Source organism: Bacillus rossius, chromosome 15 (genome assembly GCF_032445375.1).
Source record: "Bacillus rossius redtenbacheri isolate Brsri chromosome 15, Brsri_v3, whole genome shotgun sequence".
In the NCBI taxonomy this organism is placed as follows: domain Eukaryota; kingdom Metazoa; phylum Arthropoda; class Insecta; order Phasmatodea; family Bacillidae; genus Bacillus; species Bacillus rossius.
This window is the reverse complement of record NC_086342.1, coordinates 11,056,370-11,082,326: the sequence shown is the minus strand read 5'-3', so window position 1 is coordinate 11,082,326 and position 25,957 is coordinate 11,056,370. Positions and strand designations below refer to the sequence as shown.

Genomic DNA, 25,957 nt, shown 5'->3' with positions numbered 1-25,957 from the left:
GATTCACGAGACGCAAGCAGGACAGTTCATTAACGAACCACACTCTCGCCGCAACCGCTGATAATACTTCGCAATATTCGTCACCGCGAAATATGGCCAATGGGCGAAGCCGGGGCGTCAAATTTCCATTAAAACTCGGGATTTCCTTTCCCCGTGGTGTCACCGTATTGCACATCGCGAAAGAGGAATGGGCACAACAGAAATCCACTTTTAACACGTTATAAAACCGTGGGTTTAATCACCTTCCTATGCAAAACTTTCAGTGGAGTGATTTTTTTTCTACTGTCCTGAAGAATTAAAACACAAACACTGATAGCAGTTATTTTTTTGTTTGATAAAATTATTTTTTATAGAACATCTCATTTACTATGTATAATTGTGGAATGTTTCTTCATGCCTGATTAAATGCAAACATATAATTTGTATAAAAAAGCGTATCTGTATACTTTTATTTATCGAAAAAGCAGTTACCAAAATAAAAAAGTCAAATATTGCTAATGAATCTGACCCAACATTTAGAATGGTGCTATAACAATAATAATAAAATTCTTTATACTAAATCAGTTAGGCCTACATATTAAAAATAAGTTCTGTAAAATTCATTTCAGCAGTTGCTGAATGTTTTCTTATGGACTCCTAGGTTTGAATATATCTTCCCTGAGCTGCTCATTACTTGTTATAACTCTCGGCCAGCGTTCTTCGTATGTTAACCTAAGTTGAAAATTGTTACACAGTGTGACTACAGCACTATAAAATTTTTTTGTGAACTGCAAAGAAGAGGCACACGTTAATACTGTTCGAAACAAACCATAAAGCCGAATGTTAAGTCTTTTTTTTTTAATACGAGGGCTTTTTGTCCTATCTCAGATGTGCTGTAAAAAAGGGAAATTTACATACCACTAATATTATAAATGTGAAAGTTTGGATGGATGGATGTTTGTAACTCAATCACGCCATAACGGCTGAACGGATCTGGATGAAATTTAGACTACAGCGAGCTCATAACCCGGATTAACACATAGACCACATATTAATATGAAATTCCATCCCCAAGTGAGTAAAAAAGAGATAATTTCATTTTATGACATAAAATCATAGATCATAGACATACAAATAGTGAGTGAGTGTCATTTCTCTATTTCTGTCACACGATCATACACATAGTAAGGTCTGGCAAATACATATTTTTCTCCTTGGTGAGACCAGTCCGCTTAGTGAAGGTTTCTGTGACGGTATAACTATTTTGCAATAGTTGGAGCACGAATATTTTCAAAAAATGTGTCTATTTCATATTATATAGTGGCACTTCGTCTGTTTGGTTGTATAAGTGCGCACGCATGACACAATTTATTTAAATATAAAAGAGAGATAGATAGAGCTATATATATATATATAGAGTGAGATAGAGAGAGACAGAGAGATAAGCTGAGATAGAGCGAGGTATAGAGAATGAAATGGGTTAGATAAAGAGATATATAGATGTATAGAGCCATATAGAGATTTATGTATAGAAGATATAGAGATAGTTGGAGGTATATATGTATATATGTAGATATAAAGAGGCTGGTCCAGGGAATTTTTAAAATTCAGATGCAAATTGGAAGGTTTTGTGGCTTTCTGAGGGTCATTTTATTTCTCCCTGGAGTCCAATATGTAAAGCATATTAATCATAACAATTATTATAAACGTAATAACTTATGGAAACAAAAATACAATTAAATACTTATAAAGGTCACAAAATTAATTTTTAAGGATTAAACTTGCGTTAACATAAGATGAACATTGCAACGCAACTCACACATTAATGTAAAATGACGAATGTATATAGTTTTATTCCAATGCAAACTGCACTTCTCAGAAGGGGCAGATGAGTACAGTTTTGAATGAATATGGGATTTACTTCTCTTATAATTTTCAAAATTAACCTAACGTTTAGTATGAATTGTGTATATTTTTTTATAAAAAAAAATCTTGTTTACAATTTTCAATTTTGAAAATTTTGGGTTGGACTAGGCCTACCCGCTGGAGTCACCACTGATTTATTCAGTTTCGTTATAGAAGCAACTCCTGTGCAAAACGTCGTGCTTATAGACGCGCCAGTTTAAGTAGATGCGAGGATCCCGCACCAAAGCAACAGCAGCAGGTGCGCAATTTCCCGCGGACCGGACTGTACCCATCGTGGCCTCCCAGCTTCCATTACCCACTGCAGGATGATGGACGAAGGGGTGGGGGAGGGGGTGAGTGAGAAGGGAGAACAGGGCAAGCGGTGGATTGCTCTCTTCGTGTTGAACCCCAGGCCTTTTTTTTTTTTTTTTTTTTTTTTTTTTACTATTCGGACTCTCCCCGCCCGGAAATAGCGTCGTCACCTCTGTGCGACCCTTCCATGCTGACCTCTCCGGCAAACGGCAAAAAAAAAAAAAATGCGAGTTAGTGTTTCAGTACTCGCCAGAGATATATAATATCTAACCTGGGTAAAGAGCAAATCCATATGTTCTCGTGTTGCAAATACACTCATAATGCAAAATTCGGACACGGAATTGTGTTTTCAACTGAATTTCTGGACGCGAATCACACGAAGTTCCTTCACCCACCGTTAGAATTCTCTGCAGGATAAGCTACGTTGACCATCAAATAATTCCATTTGTACACTAAAATTTTAAACTATATACTTACTGGAACGGCTCCGATAAAAGAGAAAAACTTGAAAAAATTACTAAAAAAAAAAACCCAGCTTCGGACCTGATTTTCGACAAGGTTTTTATTAAAATGATGATAATCTTTTTTTAAATTATCAAACAGTTAAAACTTTTAAGTTTCCCCTTTGGCTTTGTGAACTTTGGTTCACACCAGCCGCCACAGGTGACAGCACCGTTGTTACACATTTCCGTTCCATGCGACTTCCGTAACATTTACTAAATAACTCTTACGAAATGCTGTTTACCGAGAGATAAGATGTTACACATAAAAAATATTCAGAAGTCAAAAAAAGTCTCTAAAGTTTTTTTTTTTTAATTTGTTTGCTTATTTTAGTTTGGTGACCGGCTTTTGTTTCCGAGGTTTTGTAACCACGATTAAAACTACTATAGGTAAATGATAAAAGGTAATATACGACTTGGCACCAAATGAAAATAAACGATACTGAAGCTTAGATATTATAAGTATACCTGCAGATTATGCAGTTAGCAGGGAGAGCTTACATAATCAAGTAAAATTCTGACATGATCTCCTAAGAAGGCTCTGCAAGTTTCAGCTTACCTTAGTTAACATTTTTCAATTTGCTGACTTGTCAAGTGTAATAAATTCAGTTAAAAATATAAAGAATTTGTTTTGGAACAACCTATAGCCAAAATAATATCTGAACGATATGAAATGTTTTGCTGAAAATACATGTTTATAATTTCCCTCAGTTATATCAACATTCTTTGGTAGAATGTTATAAATAATTCTAAAGAATTTTGAGTCACTAACTGCATATGTATTTTGATAACGTGACAAAAACGCAGTAAGCTTAGGTTATTAAATAATGTAAAAACATTTTCTGAATTTTCCTTATTATTTAATTTATATGGGTATCATACTAAAGCAATTGTTATTCATACTGTAATTCAGTGTGCAATTTTTGTTGTACACATAAAAAAGTCATATTCAATATGAGACTAAAATATGGCCCCTTAAGAAGCTCCATCCATCCATAAATATATTCGATAAGTTAAAAAAAAATTATTTTTATTCCATCAAATAGATTTACTAGCGTCTCTTTATTGACACAAACCCTTTTGTGTCTTCTTTCAAAAATTCTTCCTTTTATTTATGACTGAAGAATAATTTTCGTTCGGCTTTTCTGTTCCTTGGAAGAGAGTTCTTATTTCATTTTCGCTTTCCCCTCTTCTTTTCATATCATGGCAAAACAGGTTTCTCAAATGTTATCACGGTGATACTTTCTTCTTATTTTTTTTTTTTTGTAAATATTCGCACGGACCAGGGAACAGGAGAAAGGTCGTGAAAGGGCGGGACGTCGAAGGGGGGGATAAACGCTGGAGGGATAAAGACTCGGCAAATCTCGGGAGCGGAAATGGAAGTCGATCCTGTCGAGAGAACGGAAAGGGGTGACGCCAGCTGGAGTCACTGACGGGAGGGTAATTTTTAATAACTGTGTGGGAGGCAGGGGAACGAAAAAAAAAAGAGGTAAAAAAGGGTAAATGGGGGAGTTTTACCCACACTTTACCCTCTCTCACTCCTTTCACCTTTCACGTAAAGAGGGGACTCAAATATACGGAGAATACGGCATGGCGCACCAGGTAACGCAGGGGTGAGGTAGAAAACGGGAGACGGTTTTGAAATAGAGCGGTGGAAGGGGGGGAGGGGTGAGATTTCGAGCCGGCGGCGCAGGGACAGGAAAATTACAGGACGATACAGTCACGTGCATGTACACGTCTCCCTCTTAATCCAGCAAAATTAGGGTTAGGAGAGAGAGCTGGATGAATAATTCTCCCAAGGACGAGGAGGGCGTCAAAAAAAAAAAGAAATAAGGGGAAGAGAGAGGGGTGTAAGAGGGGTTGAATTGGGGTCGAGAGTGGATTATTAAGAGGCGCGCAATTGTTTCGACGTGATTACGCGCGAAGATTTACGGCCGTTATTTTGTTTCGTGCGAGGTTGGAAAAGGGTCAATTTCGGGGGAAATGTCTCCGGAGCGCGCGACGCGATATGTGCTTCGTTTGGGAACGGCGGCGTCGCGTAATTAATAAGCCGGGGAGATTGTTCACGCCCGTATTAGCCGTGCGCAATTGTTTGGCTCTGCATCGTTCATTAGTTTGGCTATAAATTGTTGCAAGTAGGTACGTGAATGGTAACTGAACATTGTTTTGCGAGCTGCCTTGGCACCATATATATTTACAGCTACAATATTAAGCAGATGCACCTAACCTTAATTTTAAGAGCGCAATTTACGAAGAACGCTGGTTTCTTACCGTTCAGGGATGTTAATAAGTTTAATTTTGTTTTAGTGAAATTACGCGTATTGTGTTTGCTTACACTTTAAACATAATTTAAATACAATCGCCATTCAGGATAAACAAATCCTTTAAAAATTTCGTACATCTACATAACTCATTTTTTTATTTCTTCCAATTGTCTGTGTACCTTGTGCTAAATGGAACAAAGGACTCTAAAGAACAAGTAAAGCTCTGTTTCTGCGAAGAACATTTAATTTAGAACTACGAATAACTCTTTGTTCATTGGAGTTGCATTATTCGTTGAGAAGTGCGTGGATCAACTTTTGATATCTAAAAGCTATGTTTATTTTATTCAAGGTAATTTGACTCCTGGGATTTTCCAATTAAAAGAACTACAGTAGAAAAGCCCAAAATTACTGTAAATTCAAAATCTATTCAAAACCTTTAAAAGCAAAAGCATCAACCCTAGTGATCAGGTGGAAAATCTTATCATAGAGATTTTCCTAAAATCTCAAACTCTTAAATCGAGCGCAGAAAAAGAACAGAGCATTAAAAACGGAAATGGTAATGCAAATATGTTGAGCACAAAAGATAACTAAATGAGCAGATATATGAAAATGGCAAAGTAAATATACAGCTTTCTCGATGTGTTTGTATATTTGATGCGGTGTCCAGGTTTTTGTTGTCTGTCTGCATTCACTGTTACTGTTGAAAATGTCTCGTTTTTGTTAGCCTACTATGTTCGTCTGTGCTGTTATTATTTTTTTCAATACTAAATTACTTCCACGGAATTCTTGTGCTGTCTGATATGAATGTTTGAATGGGTTCTTCTCTTCTATTCTGTCGTTACGTTGTCCAAATATACCTGTTTGGGTTCATCGTTGGGTTTATCTGTTTGACATCAGCTGATTTATGCTTGTTCTCTGTGGGTTTATGTATTCATTTTTTAGTACTTATTTTGCAATCATGCTTTTTTTTTCCTATGACAAACAGTGAATAACTGCAATGGTATAAGTCCAAGAAATTGCATTAAATCAAAATTCCTCATTGCATGAATAATTTTAAGAAATACCCGAGATGGCTAGCATTAATGGTGTAAAGCTATCACCATACAAAGCTATTAAGCAGTAACGGAAAACAAACGAAAGACAAAAACATTTAATCACAATAAAACGGAAAATTTAAAATAAAAGATGTAAATAAAAATGCCCAAAAAACAAAATCATATAAATGAAAATATATCAAATGATCGATGCAGTAATCAAAACTTTATGAATAGATAGTCAACTGTAAAGAATTAAATACAATAATTTAAAAGATAAAGAAAGCGCCACTACACTGGATTTGGCAATTCGTTTGAACGTCATAGAAATTAGGTTTTGTTTGATAATGAATGTGTAAGTTTTTTTTTTACTTGGTTCGTTCTTCAATCAGAAGGTAAGCAGGTTCACTTTGGGATTCTCAACTGGGAGGTTTGATGTTCTGTCTTCTTCCAAAAGGTGAGCAGATTCACTTTGGTATACCCAACTAGGAGGTGTGTGATGTTCCGTCCTCTTTCAGGAGGTGAGCAGATTCACTTTGGGATTACCAACTGGGAGGTGTGATGTTCTGTCCTCTTCCAGGAGGCGAACAGATTCACTTTGGGATTCCTCACAAGGAAGGTGTGATGTTCTTCCTCTTACAGGAGGTGAGCAGATTCACTTTGGGATTCCCAACTGGGAGGAGTGATGTTCTGTCCTCTTCCAGGAGGCTAGCAGATTCTCTTTGATACACCCAACGGGGGGTTGTGATGTTCCGTCCTCTTTCAGGAGATGAGCATATTCTCTTTGGGATTCCTAACTGGGGAGGTGTGATGTTCTTCCTCTTCCAGGAGGTGAGCAGATTATCTTTAGGATTCCCAACTGGGAGGTGTGATGTTCTGTCCTCTTCCAGGAGGTGAGCAGATTCACTTTAGGAATCCTAACTAGAGGATGTGATGTTCTGTCTTATTCCAGGAGATGAGCAGATTCACTTTGGTATACACAACGGGGGGTTGTGATGTTCCGTCCTCTCTCAGGAGATGAGAAGATTCTCTTTGGGACTCCTAACTGGGAGGTGTGATGTTATTCCTCTTCCAGGAGGTGAGCAGATTCACTTTAGGATTCCTCACAAGGGAGGTGTTATGTTATTCCTCTTCCAGGAGGTGAGAAGATTCACTTTGGGATTCCTCACAAGGGAGGTGTGATGTTCTTCCTCTTACAGGAGGTGAGCAGATTCACTTTGGGATTCCCAACTGGGAGGAGTGATGTTCTGTCCTCTTCCAGGAGGCGAGCATATTCTCTTTGATACACCCAACGGGGGGTTGTGATGTTCCGTCCTCTTTCAGGAGATGAGCATATTCTCTTTGGGATTCCTAACTGGGGAGGTGTGATGTTCTTCCTCTTCCAGGAGGTGAGCAGATTCCCTTTGGGATTCCTCACTGGTGAGATGTGATGTTCTTCCTCTTCCAGGAGGTGAGAAGATTCACTTTGGGATTCCTCACAAGGAAGGTGTGATGTTCTTCCTCTTCCAGGAGGTGAGCAGATTCACTTTGGGATTCCTCACAAGGGAGGTGTGATGTTATTCCTCTTCCAGGAGGTGAGAAGATTCACTTTGGGATTCCTCACAAGGAAGGTGTGATGTTCTTCCTCTTACAGGAGGTGAGCAGATTCACTTTGGGATTCCCAACTGGGAGGAGTGATGTTCTGTCCTCTTCCAGGAGGCGAGCAGATTCTCTTTGATACACCCAACGGGGGGTTGTGATGTTCCGTCCTCTTTCAGGAGATGAGCATATTCTCTTTAGGATTCCTAACTGGGGACGTGTGATGTTCTTCCTCTTCCAGGAGGTGAGCAGATTCCCTTTGGGATTCCCAACTGGGAGGTGTGATGTTCTGTCCTCTTCCAGGAGGTGAGCAGATTCACTTTAGGAATCCTAACTAGAGGATGTGATGTTCTGTCTTATTCCAGGAGATGAGCAGATTCACTTTGGTATACACAACGGGGGGTTGTGATGTTCCGTCCTCTCTCAGGAGATGAGAAGATTCTCTTTGGGACTCCTAACTGGGAGGTGTGATGTTATTCCTCTTCCAGGAGGTGAGCAGATTCACTTTAGGATTCCTCACAAGGGAGGTGTTATGTTATTCCTCTTCCAGGAGGTGAGAAGATTCACTTTGGGATTCCTCACAAGGGAGGTGTGATGTTCTTCCTCTTCCAGGAGGTGAGCAGATTCACTTTGGGATTCCTCACAAGGGAGGTGTGATGTTATTCCTCTTCCAGGAGGTGAGAAGATTCACTTTGGGATTCCTCACAAGGAAGGTTCTTCCTCTTACAGGAGGTGAGCAGATTCACTTTGGGATTCCCAACTGGGAGGAGTGATGTTCTGTCCTCTTCCAGGAAGCGAGCAGATTCTCTTTGATACACCCAACGGGGGGTTGTGATGTTCCGTCCTCTTTCAGGAGATGAGCATATTCTCTTTGGGATTCCTAACTGGGGAGGTGTGATGTTCTTCCTCTTCCAGGAGGTGAGCAGATTCCCTTTGGGATTCCCAACTGGGAGGTGTGATGTTCTGTCCTCTTCCAGGAGGTGAGCAGATTCACTTTAGGAATCCTAACTAGAGGATGTGATGTTCTGTCTTATTCCAGGAGATGAGCAGATTCACTTTGGTATACACAACGGGGGGTTGTGATGTTCCGTCCTCTCTCAGGAGATGAGAAGATTCTCTTTGGGACTCCTAACTGGGAGGTGTGATGTTATTCCTCTTCCAGGAGGTGAGCAGATTCACTTTAGGATTCCTCACAAGGGAGGTGTTATGTTATTCCTCTTCCAGGAGGTGAGAAGATTCACTTTGGGATTTCTCACAAGGGAGGTGTGATGTTATTCCTCTTCCAGGAGGTGAGAAGATTCACTTTGGGATTCCTCACAAGGGAGGTGTGATGTTATTCCTCTTCCAGGAGGTGAGAAGATTCACTTTGGGATTCCTCACAAGGAAGATGTGATGTTCTTCCTCTTACAGGAGGTGAGCAGATTCACTTTGGGATTCCCAACTGGGAGGAGTGATGTTCTGTCCTCTTCCAGGAGGCGAGCAGATTCTCTTTGATACACCCAACGGGGGGTTGTGATGTTCCGTCCTCTTTCAGGAGATGAGCATATTCTCTTTGGGATTCCTAACTGGGGAGGTGTGATGTTCTTCCTCTTCCAGGAGGTGAGCAGATTATCTTTGGGATTCCCAACTGGGAGGTGTGATGTTCTGTCCTCTTCCAGGAGGTGAGCAGATTCACTTTAGGAATCCTAACTAGAGGATGTGATGTTCTGTCTTATTCCAGGAGATGAGCAGATTCACTTTGGTATACACAACGGGGGTTTGTGATGTTCCGTCCTCTCTCAGGAGATGAGAAGATTCTCTTTGGGACTCCTAACTGGGAGGTGTGATGTTATTCCTCTTCCAGGAGGTGAGCAGATTCACTTTAGGATTCCTCACAAGGGAGGTGTTATGTTATTCCTCTTCCAGGAGGTGAGAAGATTCACTTTGGGATTCCTCACAAGGGAGGTGTGATGTTCTTCCTCTTCCAGGAGGTGAGCAGATTCACTTTAGGATTCCTCACAAGGGAGGTGTGATGTTCTTCCTCTTCCAGGAGGCGAGCCGATTCACTTTGGGATTCCTCACAAGGGAGGTGTGATGTTCTTCCTCTTCCAGGAGGTGAGCAGATTCACTTTGGGATTCCTCACAAGGGAGGTGTGATGTTCTTCCTCTTCCAGGAGGTGAGCAGATTCACTTTGGGATTCCTAACTGAGAGGTGTGATGTTCTGTCTTCTCCCAGGAGGAGGAGCTGAGGAGCTCCGGGGACCCCAAGTTCTCGCACCTCAGCGACGACCTGCACGTGGAGATCACGGCCTTCGCGCCGCCGGCCGAGGCGCACGCGCGCATCGCCTACGCGCTCGCCGAGGTCCGCAGGTTCCTGGTGCCGGTGAGTCTGATACCCTCGCCCATGCGCTCAAGCAAAGTGATTGGACATTTTGTTCCTAAGTTTGCCGCCTGGTATCTTCCTAGTCAACGTGCACTGTATACGACTCCTTCGCATATCTTGTGTTAACTACCCAATAGTTCACTTATGACCTAGCCTAAACATCCAGTCAAAACTAAAGCTAACTTTTTTAATTTAATACTAACTGCAGTTCATTAAACTGAATTTATTTTTTATATGTCTAAATATAAATATATATTATTATTTTTTTTCATTTGGTTTTGATAGGGCTGTCACTTTTTTTGATATCGAATATTATGTGTGCGAAAACATGTTAGAAAAGGGTAGCCCAATTAATTCACTACAGTTTTACGTATAGGTTACTTTTCACGCCATTAATTAAATTCAAATACTTAAAGTGTATGTCCACGAATAAAAAACATTTTTGTTTAGTCTACAGTTAACTCTCGCCGAAATAATCATGTAAAATTACAAATATTTGTAAATGTTATCTTTACACCATAAACAACTATATCTCTGCAAAATAATGTTCGCAATAATACTGGGTTAAAATTTTTACCTAGGCATTATTTATGCTTTTTGTTGTCCCAGTACATCCAATATTTTTTAATTGTTTCCTGGGTAGTTTTCCAGTATTTATTGCGCACATTAATAAGCATAATAAAACAAAATAAAGTTAAATTATTGAAAATTCTGTTATCTTTTACTTGTTTTAAAATATCATACATGAAGAAATATCAATTAAATTTTTAATTTATGTGCTAATTTTCATAAGAAATATTAGGTATTATCTCGAAAATCTATTTAATATATGAAAAATGTGTTCAAAAAAGTAACAATACATTTCATGTAGTGTTACAAACTATTTCTTGACAACTGGTTTCTAAAAGAATATTTTGTAAAATTACAGGGATTTTTTTTACTCTTCTCGAGATGGGTCGAGGAATTTTTTAGCAGTTGCTGCAAAGGAGCTTACAGAATGCCCGTGCCAATGTAATATTAATGCAGTGGGAGGTTTTTCATCTGGCCCCTTCAAAAACACAGCTATGTCGGTTTGGTGATTATATCAGAAAATAATCAGACATAAATTTATAAATAGTTTTGATGGAAATCAATGTGTAACTGTATCTCGGAGGCATAAGACACTACGTCCGCATTTAGGCAAAATGCACTTTCCATTATAAAACTGACCAACGTTTGGCGTTCTTTCTAGTGGCATAAAACACGATGTAAAGGTCATCCAAGATGGCCGCCGTTACGTTAGAGGCCGGTCGGTCATTGACCCTATACACTTCCTCCCCCTGGACCCTTGTCCCAGTACCAGCCGATGTGTTCCCGAATTAACCGGGCCTAACTTGTATCTACCCGTGTCTAATGACTTTGTTGTATATAACACATAAACCAAAATTTAAAAAAAAACTTTTAATTTGTTTTTTTTTATGAAAATAAAAAAATTGAACGAAGATTATTTTGAATTATAATTATAAATCGTGATAGTCATTAAATGAAGATCTTCTTACCAAAACAGCCTTCAACAGCTAAAATTATTTGTTTTATCTTTAAAATCAACAAAATAATTATTGATACATGACAGGCTGGTTTGTTTCTGCTTGACTGTGATTGCGCTGTGTCTTACCTCATTAATAATCAGCTTTCGAAATCCAAATGTTCCTTTAAGCATATGTCAAATGAAGTGCCACGGCGCATTTCAGCTAATATCGAACATTTTGATACAGCAATATGGCGCAAAGGGAAAGAATTGGACACACGTTAAGAAAGACCCAGTTTCGAATCTTAGTTTTTCCATACTGATTTAGTTATTATTTCATTATTTTTCATAACTTTTACAGGCAAATATTATGATGAATCCTTACGTTAGGACATGACCAATCTCCTCCAGCTATCTCCCTGACATTGAATGCCATGTGTACGTTTCTAATGTCGAGGAGGCGTAGAACCAAATACTTGGAAAAATCATTGCCCGTCTTAAATTTGGCTATCACTCCTTCGAGTGCGTGAGAACACGAACTTAAAACGATGATTTAACTGCTAAAACTATTTCATTTTTCATACTGAATATATTTTCTATTCGACTTATAAAAAAATGACTTTCCTTGTTGTTTCCTAAATTCAAGTATATTTTATCATTTTATAAACATATTCATTTGTCGCACTAATCCACCAAAATATAAATTGACTCACATTTCACTTCACCTATTCATACTTCAAACATAACAAATACATCTAATTTCTTGATTTTTTTCCCTTTTATCGAACGGTCTTGTGCATAACGTCATAAAACCAAATATATCGTTTCCAACCGACATGGAATCTTAGGGCATTTTGGAATCGGTAACATATTTTTTGTTACAATTTATACTCACATAATTGGCATTAATGCGAAATAAGTGAGTTTGTTGATGCGAGAGTTAAGATAGTTCAATATTAATTAATATTCCTCATTGTTTAGCCCAAGAAATTTTACCACTGTTTTAATTAGTGCCACATAAAATCTAGGAATATAGTTCGAAATTTATAACCACGAAATACAAGCCAAAATTAGCTGCTTTCAGAAGTTAAAAGTATATCGAAACTAATTTAATGTTGTGTTATGAATAGCAAGTCTACTCTTGTAGATTAAAGATAATATAAATTTTTTTGGGGGGGCTTCCTAAGATTTAATTAGCTTAAACACGCTGTATTGTGAAGTAAGTTTCGTAAAAGTTCTTCAATTCATTTATCAGGCAAGTGTCTTCACTCTAGCCCAAGAGGTTGCTCTACTAGAGTGGGAGAGGGACAGAGAGAGAGAGAGAGAGACAGAGAGAGAGAGAGAAGAACTTCAGAGAAAGGGAAAATGGGTAAGATGTGCTTGAGTTTTTGTCCCAATACCGAAGACAAAAAAAATCTTAATGAACCCCCCCCCCCCCCTCCTTCTTCAGCGAACCTAAAAAGAGATACCCAAACTTCGCCTTGCCACCGCTAGGAATTAATTAAATATACTCAGTCAAGCATAAAGCTGAAGATACAAGCAACTAACTATTCATAACTCGGGCAGCGCTTACTGATTAAGTTCCCTTCAGGCATTATTCAGCGGATCACTTGGGCGCATCTGATTTCAATTTGTTCTTATAATTTCTTGATGATCTTACGTTACGAAATACCGACAAGAATTACTACATACGTGTGTTTACGGAGCACGCATTGGAGCAACGCATTTTCAACGACGCATTGGAATGTTTTTTATAACTCCCATGGATGAAGTAGAATGTAAAACCTTAAAAAAAGTTCAAAAAATAAAATAATTTTTATTTTAAATTGTATCTTAGTTATTTTAAAAAAAAAATATTTCTGAAGGTTTCTAATTTTTTTAAGACTTTAATTTTATTTTACTTATTTGTTGTGTTTTCACGGTTGTCTTTTTCAATATTTATATAATTATGCCGCATTCACATGCATGACATAAGTAATAAACATTCACATCGTATATTGTAACAAAATGTATTAAAAATAAACAATATATTATGACAAAGAATTATAATTCAATTTAATTAAGCTTTAAGCCAATTTGAACCTGTTAATAACATAAAGGGTTGCTGCTATACCAACCAGTGCTATACCAAATATTTTGCTTCTTTTTAGGGGAAGTTTTAAACATTGGGTTACGTTAAAAGCAATCAATTGTGAAGCCAGAGATTTTTTTTTTTTTTTTGCAAATTGTTTAATGTGCGAGTTCCTATTCCGATAATTAAACGAGAAAAGCCTTTTATTTTGTGAATGAATTTGTAGAACTTTTATGTTTCGGATGACGTGTGTAATTAAGACACCGGATATATGATTGAGTTAGATATGTGTTAAAAATAATAGGGATGTTTGTCCCCAGGATTTAAGGCTGTTAATTTATCCAATGTTATAAACTCAAATGTTATGAATTCGCTGTAATTAGGCTGAAATATTATAACAAATGTTATTATAGACTACATCACAGTAATGCAAATAAAGGTGGGACTTCAAGTAATTTAACAAATAAAAACATTTATTAGAACATGTTAACGTAACGCTAAGTCCTAAATTATTTTTGAAACAATTATTTGTTTTCCGTTCTCTAAATTAGGCTTATCGCTACTAACTCACATAAAAAATTATATAAATGAAATACAATTAAAATTGTATAAAAACTAAATATAAAAACATAGTAATTTTTTTACAAACGAATCAATAACATTTGAGTTTAGAGTTAATTCTTAAAATATCTTGAGTTTTGGTTAAGTGTATAATTATATTTCCACCCCAAGGATAAAGTCAGCCTGGTGCCTTATTTCTTACTTAATGCAGTTGGTTTGACTATCGAACGAGGTTAACGTTAGATACCCTCCAAAATTATTTCATTTTTAATCAATCCAATATTTCAGAAAAATAATCTTGGATATCTTTAGTGGACACTTAGCATAAAAAACCTCAAAGGTCATAAAAAACAACGCTCTTTTATAAAAGAGCATGTAAATTTTTTAAAAAAAATTATTCTTTCAAAAAAATAATGGCATTTGTATTCAAGAGCAAGATGGACATACACACATACCAATTATAATAGCAGTATGTGCACAAAACAAATTGTTATAACTTTTTCTTCTTGTATGAGCAAAACAGGGTGTACGTGTCTTTGAAAGGCAAAGCGAAAGAGCGAAAGAAGCAAAGTTGGAAAAAGACAGAAACGAGTGTTAAACGAAGGAACAGACTAAGAGGGGGGGGGGGAGAGGGAGAGAGAGAGAGAGAGAGAATAGACTGGCTGACATCACCAAGATGCGAGATATTTAAAACAAGGTGTTCCTTTATCCCCCGCAGTAACTGTTTCGAGTGAAAGCCAACTCCAGAAAACTTACCACTTGTGTCTTGGGCTGACGACTTCCTTTCTGGGAAAGCTTGAATCAGAGCAAGAATCTTGGAAAGCTCAACATTATGGAGAGTAGTACACTTTTGAAGATTACAGTGAATTCACGAACTTTCAAACGAGGAAGTCACCTCACATAAAAAAGGGTTACTCGTGGTTCTAAGATAACTGGATCTTCGTTAAAACTACGCTACACAAAAAAAAATTATGTGCTTACACAAAAAAAACCTTAGGAAACCAGTTGCCAAGAAATATATTGTAACTTTGTACAACATATGACTATGGTCGTTATTGCATATATGATATGGGTTTTATATGTTTTTTCTAGATAATACTGACAGTATTTCTTACGAAAATTTATACAAAATTTAATTTTTTAACTGAGGTTTCATTTAAGCATAATTATTTTAAATCATAGAAAAGATAATAGAATATTAATTATTTTGACTTTGATTTGTGTTATTATGCTTATTAAAGTGCGCAGTTAATAATGGAAATATATTCAGGGAACGTTTTAAAAATAACTTTAACTAAGTTAAATACTGGGGCAACACAAAGCATAAATGCCCGGGTAAGAATCCAAACCTAGAATTACTGCGAACACTATTTTGTAATAATATGTACAGTTATTCTCATGTAAATGTACAAATACTTGTAATTTTACAATAATATTTCTGTTCCGTTCACAAAAAAAATTACAGTGTAGATTACGACTTACCAATTTTGTTATCTGATGTAAAAAAAATCTTAGATAGATAAAAATAGTATTTTTATTTTTTAAGGTTTTTAAAGGTTTTTTTAACTTCCAGATGAATTTTACGATATCGTGATCAAATTAGGTTAATTGAGCATCCGTAATTTTACAAAGATATCTGTGAATTCTCGAAGATCTTTTTTTCGCCATAAATTAAAGTTGATTAATTTAACATTAATATAATCATACATAGGCTTACTATTAAAATTGAATAATTGGTATGAATAAAATGACAAAACGGGTTAGTTTAAATTAAATTCATTATTAAACCTACAGTAATATTTGCACAGAATTTTTTTCTGTAATTTTGCCTTTTTCCCCAAATGAATTTAAATGTATATTAAATAATCAAGATAACAATAGAAACAATTGTTTTCTACAAAAATATTCCGGTGCATTATTGTTTAAATTCTATATAATCGAATGACTCTAGACTATTGTTTTAAAATTGTTTTAGTTTACGATCTTAATTAAATGTGTGACATTAATAAAGCTTTAAACACGTCATTATCACTAGTCAACTGAAATATGAAACGTTTCATATTTAATTAGGTTAGAATAAAAAAACCCTTTCTATTATTTTAAAAAAAAAATTTTTACTAAGTGTTACAAAAATTATTCAATAATTTAGTAGTAAAAACGGCAAATTACTTTGGAATAAGGCTTTAAATTAATAGATAAAACACAACATAAAATTATTAGAAGAAAAATACTTTACTTTAAAATGTGGAAATAACGTGAAAATGTTGTGTTCACGAAAATTTTTGTTTTATTTGCATGCCCTTCAAATATGTTCTTCGTTCAGTCTACCAGTAAAATTTTCACAGTGGTGAAAATAGTTACAAAAAAATAACGCGTTAATTGACTGATTGAATGAGGACGCTTCGAAACGCGACCGTAAACTAAACCCAAAATGACGTGTGGGACAGGACTTCCTTGGACTAAAACTCTAGCGAAACATCTTCACTAACAAATAGACATATTACCCAAAATAAAATTTAAAAAATACACTTACCTACACCTCCGGGGGACACCAGTTTGTGTCCATGATCCAGTTGCCAGGAATTTTGGGGGATCCAAATGGAGCTGAAACACATTAAATTGATCAATTGCAGGGTGTCTACAAAAATCTAGTCAACAAATTTCAGATCTTTTTGTGTATAATTTTACAAAATTTTTCCTACAATTTTTCCGTTAATATTGTGATTTTTTTAAAAAATACTACTTAATAAATAAAATTGTAAATTTGAAAAATTATAAAATATATTGGAACTTTATTCCAAAGAAATCCTGTGAAAAATTACAAAATGCATTTTTTTAGAGTGTAGGGTAAAGTAAGGTTATTTTGCAGCACAGGTAATTTCGCAGCATTTTTTCACTAGGCCATTGCTAACTTCCCTTCCGTGCTAGAAGTTTGTCTTTCCTCCGACAGTTAGCATAGACTGTCCGCTTCGGAGCACACATCTGCTCGCTTCTTTCTAAACGGTAGCTCCACAGAAATCGTGAAAATGTACGGTGGCGTTTCATATTGTGATGGAAGACCATTTTATACATCTTTTAATAATATATTTTTTGTAATCACATGCATGTCAGTAACAATGACTATAATACATACAGTTTCAAGTGCCGAAAACGTAGATTTGTAACCTTTCATTTCCGAACTTTTTTCTCTTATTCTGTTGACGCTATGGCGTTAGCAATCAAGCCTTGTTTCTTAGCAATCTGAGCCAAATTTTGAAGTAATGGTAGAACGTGCGGAAACAACTATTATTTCCAGCTTTAATGAGCTATTTAGGTTTGTTTAATTATTACATTTGCATGTAAGGAGGTCTTCTTTTTAATTTATTTTTACAGTTATTACGTTTAGGTCTATTGCCAAATTACCTACCCATATTTGAAGGTGCCATGCGAACTTACCTGTCTATATTTACACAATTTGCATTTGCTTTGTTTTATGTAAACTGATTTATTGCAAGTAATATAGAACATATCATACACAGTTTTATGGTTTTACATTACCCATGTTTCATTTACGAATTTAATAAAATACGATTCCTTTTTTAGGTGCAGTTCTTTGTGTGATGTCTGTCAGCCAGAGAATTTTCCGTAGCCCTATGTGAAGTGGAGCGAAAAATGTCTTCAATAAAGTCTAGTGATAAAAATTTGGCACACTACAGAAACTATGACATTTCTGAGTTACTCAGTGTTGCAAAAAAAGTGAAACATGAAAACACAACTATCTACAAGGCTACTAAGATGTTTGGTGTACCATATAATACATTGAAAAAGTTCATTAAAGATAATGAAGACTTAGATCTTCCTCAAGTGCTTAAACTGGGTAGGCCGTACGCACAACCTGCAGACATTGAACAGCATGTGTTTTACTTCATTATTGAAATGTAAGAACTTGGATTTGGACTCACAGTGACACAAGTAAGAAAGCTCGCGTACGACCTCGCCGAGTCTGTGAATCGTCAACACTTGTTAAATCCTGCTAAAAAAAATTGCCAGCAAAAGGTGGGGGTCAAAATTCAAGGAACGTTATAATTGTTGCTTAAGGGTTCCTGAAAATCTGTCTGCATATCGTGCTTCAGTGTCAAACCCTGTAATTATTGATGACTATTTCAGTAAGTTAGATGCCCTTTTGTGTAAATTATGAATTAAAGATCAGCCTTCAAGAATCTGGAATGTGGATGAGACTGGACTTGCTTATGTGGTCAAACCAAATAAGGTTGTCTGTCAAGTAGGGAAGAAATATGTTTACAAGAGAACTTATGGGAAACGAGGTCAGATCCATACACTAGTCGGCTGCACTTGTGCTGATGGGAATTTTATTCCACCTATGATTATATTTAAGGGGGTGAGGTGGAATGATAGCTTGAAAAACAACAGTCTGCCCAATTCTTGTCAGACTTTCCCCAAAGGGTTGGATAAACTCAGAAAAGATTCTTGAGTGGTCTGTTTTTTTATTAGTTCTATTTCTGATGCAAGACCAAATGTTCTGTTGATGGATTCCCACAGTGCTCATATCGGACCAGAGGTAATACAAGTTGCTAAAGAAAACCAAGTTTATCTTATGACATTCCCTCCTCACACGAGTCATTTGCTACATCCGCTTGATGTGGGTGTTTACAAGCCTTTGAAGAGAAAATGGTCAAAAGAGCTCAATGAATTCATGCTATTGCATCCCAATGACAAGCCAGATGGTTCTAACTTTCATGAGATTCTAGGCCCAGCATTTGTTGAAAGTTTTTCTTCTTAAAATACTGTAAATTCTTTCAGGAAATCTGGAGCATGTCTTTTTAATGCTGACGCTGTTGCAAGTGAGGCTTTAGCTCCGAGTAGACTGACAGATAATTTCCTCACACATGCGCCTTCAGTGGGAAATTCTACTAATTGTCCACATAAGGAAATGGCTACAGATAGTCCAACAGTCACAAAGCAGTAGACGTGATGATTACCAATGCAGGCCTAGGACTATTTCAGAGGAAGAAGAAATTAATCGATTACTGGAAGTGCCACATTTTCCAAAAATGAATAGGTCAGCAGAAGAAAGTCAATCTAAAAAAGAAAATAAAGACTGTAGCTAAACACCTTATCAAAGATAAGTCGGCTAAATGTCTCAACCCACCTGAGCCTCAGCCTGGATATTTTGGACTTCAGAGTCGACCTAGCCATAATATCGAGAAGACACATCAGTTAATCACAGATTATTGGGAGTGTGGTGTGTGTTCTCAGTTCTTTTCAATGGACGTTTCGAAGAAGACTGGCGCAAAATGGATTCAGTGTTCTTTCTGCAGAGTACTATACCATGAAAATTTCCAGAAATGTCCTAACGACGACGTAGTCTACATGTGCGACATTTGTGGTGGAAAATATGACTTCGACGATTCTGATTAAACATCAGCATGTTCAAGTAATTTCAGTATGTGTGAACAATTTTATTGTTGCGAAATTACCTTACCTGTGTTGCGAAATTACCCCCTTTATTGCAAACTTACCTTACTGCGCAAGTGTTGACTTTTTTCTTAATAATTAAAGAAATTGGGGTATTAAGGCCGTCATTTTGTTATATGAGGTTTATTATATATGTTTGTTGTATGAACAAGTGTTTTTGTATTTTTTCAAATTTATATTACAATTATAATTCATAATTTATTAGAATTACTGCAAAATTACCTTACTTTACCCTATTGGCTAGGTTACATCACATTCTCCATGCGATTACGCATAGTACAATCTCACCCTCTCTCACGCCCTGTTTCACACTTTCTCATTGCTCTATAGAGTTTTCCCGACATCACGAGGGGTGGACTCATATTTCAAAAACTTCCATTCGCCAACACAAAGCACTGGATCTTCTTAAACATCACAAGAAGATTTTCCCGCTTAGTTGGATCTCAATTTGCATAGATATCGAAGTTTATGATGAAAACGCGCGTACTAAAAAGCGAAAGTTTTCGCGAGTGAAAGTTTGAATGTTTGTCTTGGCAGATGTTTGGCTATTTAGCTTAGTACGTCAGAAAGGTACAAACCGTTTTTTTTCTCCCAAAAATGAGTTAAGATTAAAAAAAAAAAGATAACATTATACATCGGTATATTAATCCTCTGAAAAGCTGAGTTGTAGCTTAAAAAAAAGAGAACCGTCATTCAAACGCACTTGTTGGCCGATGATGACAAAATAATGCTTAAACACTTTAACTATTTAAAATAATAGACTAATTGCTTAATAGAAACTGTTGCTTTGAATACAACCGTGAATAAATGTAAATTATTAAATAGATAGGCTACTGGCAGTACCAAATGTAACATTTTCCCATTCAAGGTCGTCAGTTTCCAGTGAACATGGAATATATACAAGGTTCAATATCTGCACCTTTAGTAATACGGCACACGTCCAACTTAAAAGTCCAATTCTTCCCACACTTTGGTTTACAAACAAGTCCAAAGTAATGGCAGCAACAGCCTCTTCAATTCTATGTCTCAACTCTGGGAAATCATTAGGCAGCGGCGGAACGTAGACACAATCATTTATAAAGCCCCAAAGGGAAAAAAAAATCGCACGGCGTTATGTCAGGTGAACGCGAGGAGGCCAGCGAAAAAAGAGCTCTGTCGTCTCGAATTGCCTTAAACATCGGCGGATGTTTTTGCCATATGGTAACTCACAAACGAAGTTTAAACGAAACCAACGTTGTAATGAAATTACAGATTCACTCTTGGCAAATTGCAGAACACAAAACTGCTTTACGCTCGGGAGCCGCCATTTTGTGTTAGGCGGGGCTGCAGGGGAGAAGAAAACAGAGCTATATCTTAAAACTGTTTGAGTTATTCTTTAATCGTGAGCTCGAGACAAAACTCTACGACGCTTGGACATTATTTCATGGACTTTTATGTATTCGGAAATTATTTGTAGGTTGTTCATTCGTAGAGACCGGAAAAATTCGCGTGTTCAATTACCTTTAGGATGGACTCCAATATCCTCTACACACTCGGGCAAATGCCAACTGTTGATTGGCTGCTGACTTGTGAGTCGTCACGACTGGGTGGCCTGTGATTCGACACTTCCATGAGTGAGGGTCTCTAATTGGCCGTCCTTCCTCCAGATTAACAGTGGACCAATGGCAGAAGCAACACTAATGTATACTTATTTGAATTTTAGCATAGCACATAATTAACCCGCGAATTTTTCAGGTCTCTATTCATTCGTATCGGTAGAGACTGGAAAAATTCGCTAGTTCAATGACCTTCAGGACAGACTCCATGGTCCTCTGCCTATTTGGGCAAACGGCGCCTGTTGGTTGGGTGCTGTATTTTGAGGTGTCTCAAGTGGGTAACTCGTGATTGGATACTTCTTTGACTGACGGTCTCTAATTGGCCACGAGTCCTACATATTAATAGTGAACCAATAGCAGAAGCAGCACAATGGTATGATTATTTGAAATTTAACATATCACGAAATGAATCCGCGAATTTTTCCGGTCTCTACGTATCGGCCATGAGTAGGGACCGGAAAAATTCGCGGATTAAATGACCTCTAGGATAGCCTCCATTATCCTATGCGTTTCTCAAGTAAACACGCGTGTTCATTGGGTTGGTACTAAATTGTGAGGCGTCTCCACTGGGTGGCTTGTGATTTGACGCTTCTTCGGTCGATAGTCTCTCATTGGCCCAGAGAGCTCCAGTTTAAACTGCGAGCCAATAGCAGAACCAGCAGAATTGCACACATGTTTGACTTTCAGCCTATCGCGAAATGAATCCGCGAATTTTTCCGGTCTCTAGCCACGAGACACGGGTGTCTTGATCCGCCGCACCGAAGCGCGCACGGAGCAGGGAACGGTACGCAGTCTCGCGCGGGTTCGTGCGGGCGATGCGCGAGGGATACAAGAAGCACCTGAACGCGACCTGGAGTGCAGAGGGCTCCACTGCTGACGGCGAAGGTTGCCGCATCGCCCCAGGGCGGTTACCCCCGCAAATGTGACAAAGGAACAACCATGAATAAAAGACGCGAGGCGTCGGGCACGGAGAAGGGTGAATAATGAAAGCGCTGCGCGGGGGAAGGGCGTGCGAACAATTACAACAAACGCAGGACCGTACGTAGTGACACCGGAGGATCAGAGGAGAAAGGGTCTTCTTGACTGCTTTGGCTGAGCGCCCGGTTATACATAGAACTAAAGTCGAGACCACTTACTGCACACCAACACCCCCCCCCCCCTATTAACAATTCCAAACCTTACGGCACCTGACACTCTCTAAACCTCTGGAGACGCTCTTATGTACATATTTGTTTAAAAAAAAAAAATAGAACAGAAATTACATATATTTGTAAATTTGTAAATTTACATAAAAAAAAGTGTGTCACTCAAAATTGGTGTTCACGTTAATACTGGGTTTGGATTCTTTCCCGGGAATTTTGCACTTTGCGTTGTCTCGGTACCTCCAATAGTTAAAGTCATTTGCAAACCGTTCCCTTAACAGCTTTCCATTACTAGTTGCGCACTTGATAAGCAACATACAACGAATTAAAGTCCAATTATTTTATTTTATTTTATCTTTTTCGTTGTTAAAAAATATAATGCTTGAATGAAACCTCGATTAAAATATAAAACTATGCAAAACGGTTTGTAAGAAGTAATCATTATTATCTCGAAAAACGTATTTAATATATACAAAAGTATCTATAGCCATGTTTTGCACAAAGTTACATTATCTTTGTTGTATTGATAAAGACTATTTCTTGACAACATGGGGATCTTATGTAAAATTTAATTTTTTTCTGTGTGCGGATTGAATTTCAAAAAAAACACGTGAGAATAGTGAGCCACAGAGTTAAATGACGCTGAATGGCAAGTAAACCATCAAATAGTTAATTTAATTGTTCAATTAACTTATTTTGATATTATAACTTTTCGATTTTTTCTCTTATAAATTATAATTGATTTTTACATTTGCATTTACTTGTTCCAAGCATTTAAAAATTTTGTGGAACTTGTTTCATTAATAATTAAATTAAATATTCTCTATCTTGAAAGCTGCTAATCGTGCGCATTGGAAACTCTACACTGGTAATAGAAAAGGATACTTGTGTGTACCTAGGTATTTATTGCACAAATTACCGATGAAAAAATTGTGCTCTGTTGGATATTGTTACTCTTTGCGTAACACTTGTTACAATTGTTACTTGGTGCAACACCACCTACATAAAAAATACTGTAAAGACATTTTTTTAATATTTATACAATAATTTTTAATTAATCTCAAAATCAGAAAATAATTTTAAATGTTCCTTATTTGACTAAGTCCAAATAGTTAGTATGTTTAGGTTTAACGGTATATTAAAACACAGAAAAGTTACGTTGGGCACTAGCTGTTTCGAAAGTACTCAGGGAATTTATATTATGAGTAATAATATTTATCGATAAAATAATAATTTCAAATGGTTCAATTATATAAGTTCCGGCCTACAATAGCCGTAAATCACGTGGTCCTAACCATAGATCACTGGTGAAAAGTTCAGAATTCAATTAGAAATATTTAAAATCCTTAAATCGACTCAATATATGTCATTCACAAGCCAGTTACTTCATCTTTATGTTTAATAGTGTTTTGGGGAAATATAGTTGTGTACTAGGGCGTAACTGCGTTGGTGTCAGTAGCTGTTCATTTACCGGACTTAGTAGAAATGGCTGTACTCACTTGTATTAGGAGGCTTTACAAGAAGTGTTCATAGCATTCCTTATTACAATATTTTTGGATATCACACTACGTGTATACCAATCAAACAAAGCTTCCAGATTCTTTCTCCCTTATATTTATGGCTGAATGTGCTAGTTAACTATACGATTTCAGCTGCACTACAACTGTAGACGTCAAAACCAAAACAGCAGCTAGCTGTAAGTGACTTTAATAACGAAAATTCATAACATTCATTAATTACGTGCGCTGTTGCTATGACGTCACCACATCCACAAACTACAGCACACGCAAACCAAACTTAAACAAGAACGTAACTCTAAACACAACAAACGTAAACCATTTAAATATATAAATATTTCTGACTTATTACTATTGGTTTTACAAAAACAGTATCGTAAAATTATCATGTACATAGATCATTTGATTCAAAGTCAATATGTTAGCTACGCTCTTGATTCTCTGTGACTAGTCAAAACAGCGACTGTACGAGACACTCGAAAATTCAAAACAAAAGCGTAATTCATAAAATCACTGAATCAAATAGTAAGGAATCATTTGTAATAATACTTAATCGTCATAACATAAATATGTCACGAGCGGTTTGCGTACAGCAGGTAGCTTACTTTTTCATCACGCGTCTATGCTTGCGTAACCGTGCAATTGCAATTGAAAACCCTCCCTTCTCTTTTGCCAGGCTGAAAACAGACACCGCCAACAAAAACGAATGCCTCGTGTCGTTCGTCCCATTTTGAGTGAAAAAAAGCACAGCGTGGGTAGCAAAGAACACTCCAAGCGAGGGAAAAAAAAATAATTATACCAGCAATCAGATTCCGCACATGCTGCCTGCGAGACGCACGAAGTATTGCGCCACTCTTCATTCATGGTCCGATTACATTAAGCGCCTCTTTTTTTTTGTTATTTGAAATTTAAAACTTTTTTTTCCTCCGTTTTTCTCCCTCTCTACCAACCTTTACCCAATTATCTGCCCGTAAAACAGAAAGAAAATAATTTTTTTCCCAGCTGATATGATAAATAGCTAGAATCGTTCAAATCGTCATTAAAAATTCATTCCTGGAAAAATAAAAACTCCTTAAATATTTCTCATATTCATAGGGCTCTAAACTAAAAACTGTGAAAATGTTTCACTTTGAGGAAATTCAAGTTAGCGTCACTGGTAATCTTTTGATGATATTTTGAATTTTTTAATTATGCCCTTTCGAAAAATTTTATTTTAATTTTTTTAATACGCTTTAATTTTGAAGTTTATAGTTTTACTAAAATTTTTCAACTTTAGTACGCATTTCTGCGTATCTGATGACCTTCAAGAGATGTTATTTTTTAAACGTGAAATTTTCTAAAAAGATTTTTCTCTACGTTAATATATCCGATAGCTCATTAGTAGACACCGGAAAAACTCTCGGGGAATAAAGAACTCCAGGAAAGACTCCACAGTTATTATTGTGTGTGCCAGCAAATGCTGTCTGTTCATTGGCTGCTGACTTGTGAGACTTATTACCTGGGTAGTCTATTAATTCGATACTTCTTTGATTGAGGTTTCCTCGTTGGGCTATAGTCATCCAGAAGCAACTCAAAGGTATATATTTTAATTCTAGCCTATCACGAAATTAATCCGCGGAATTTTCCGGTGCCTTTTTACGAGGAAAATTATTGAAGTTATTTTTTCAGGCGCACTATGAAAACATTTCTGAGTTAATCTGTACGATGCACGCGGACCACACAGCGAAATTGTCACAGGATGGAAAAAAAACAGCTACATGCAAAAAAAAAGCAACATACAAATAAAAATTATATATGTGCTTTTCAATCATATAATTTAGTGATTGATATTTAACACTGGTCCATATCATTATAAACATTTATTTATTGTGAATATAGGTATTAGAAAGTGTATTTATGTGAGGTTATGTTTATGTGTGTATAATTTATTGTATCATTAATGATTACATATTTATTTAATAAATAATAAAAATATATAATAAACATTCAGCATATTTATTGAATTTCAGTTTTAATTAAAATTTATCTCAATTATTTAACCAAAAAAACAGTTTATTTTAAATAACTGTAATACTTAGTATTTTTTTAACCATTTTTGTTACAATAAATCTGAAAATAGTTTAGTGTATTGTATCGTACATAAGTGACAATAAAC

At 36.5% G+C, this 25,957-nt stretch overlaps 1 protein-coding gene across 1 annotated transcript in view; it reads left to right on the top strand.

Annotated features, from left to right (window-relative positions):
• Positions 1 to 25,957, top strand: part of LOC134539633 (KH domain-containing, RNA-binding, signal transduction-associated protein 2) — a 184,160-nt gene that overhangs the window by 120,893 nt on the left and 37,310 nt on the right. The window contains exon 4 of the mRNA XM_063381819.1: positions 9,788 to 9,934. Within this exon, the coding sequence (XP_063237889.1) occupies positions 9,788 to 9,934 (147 nt within the window). The remainder of the gene's footprint in view (positions 1 to 9,787; positions 9,935 to 25,957) is intronic.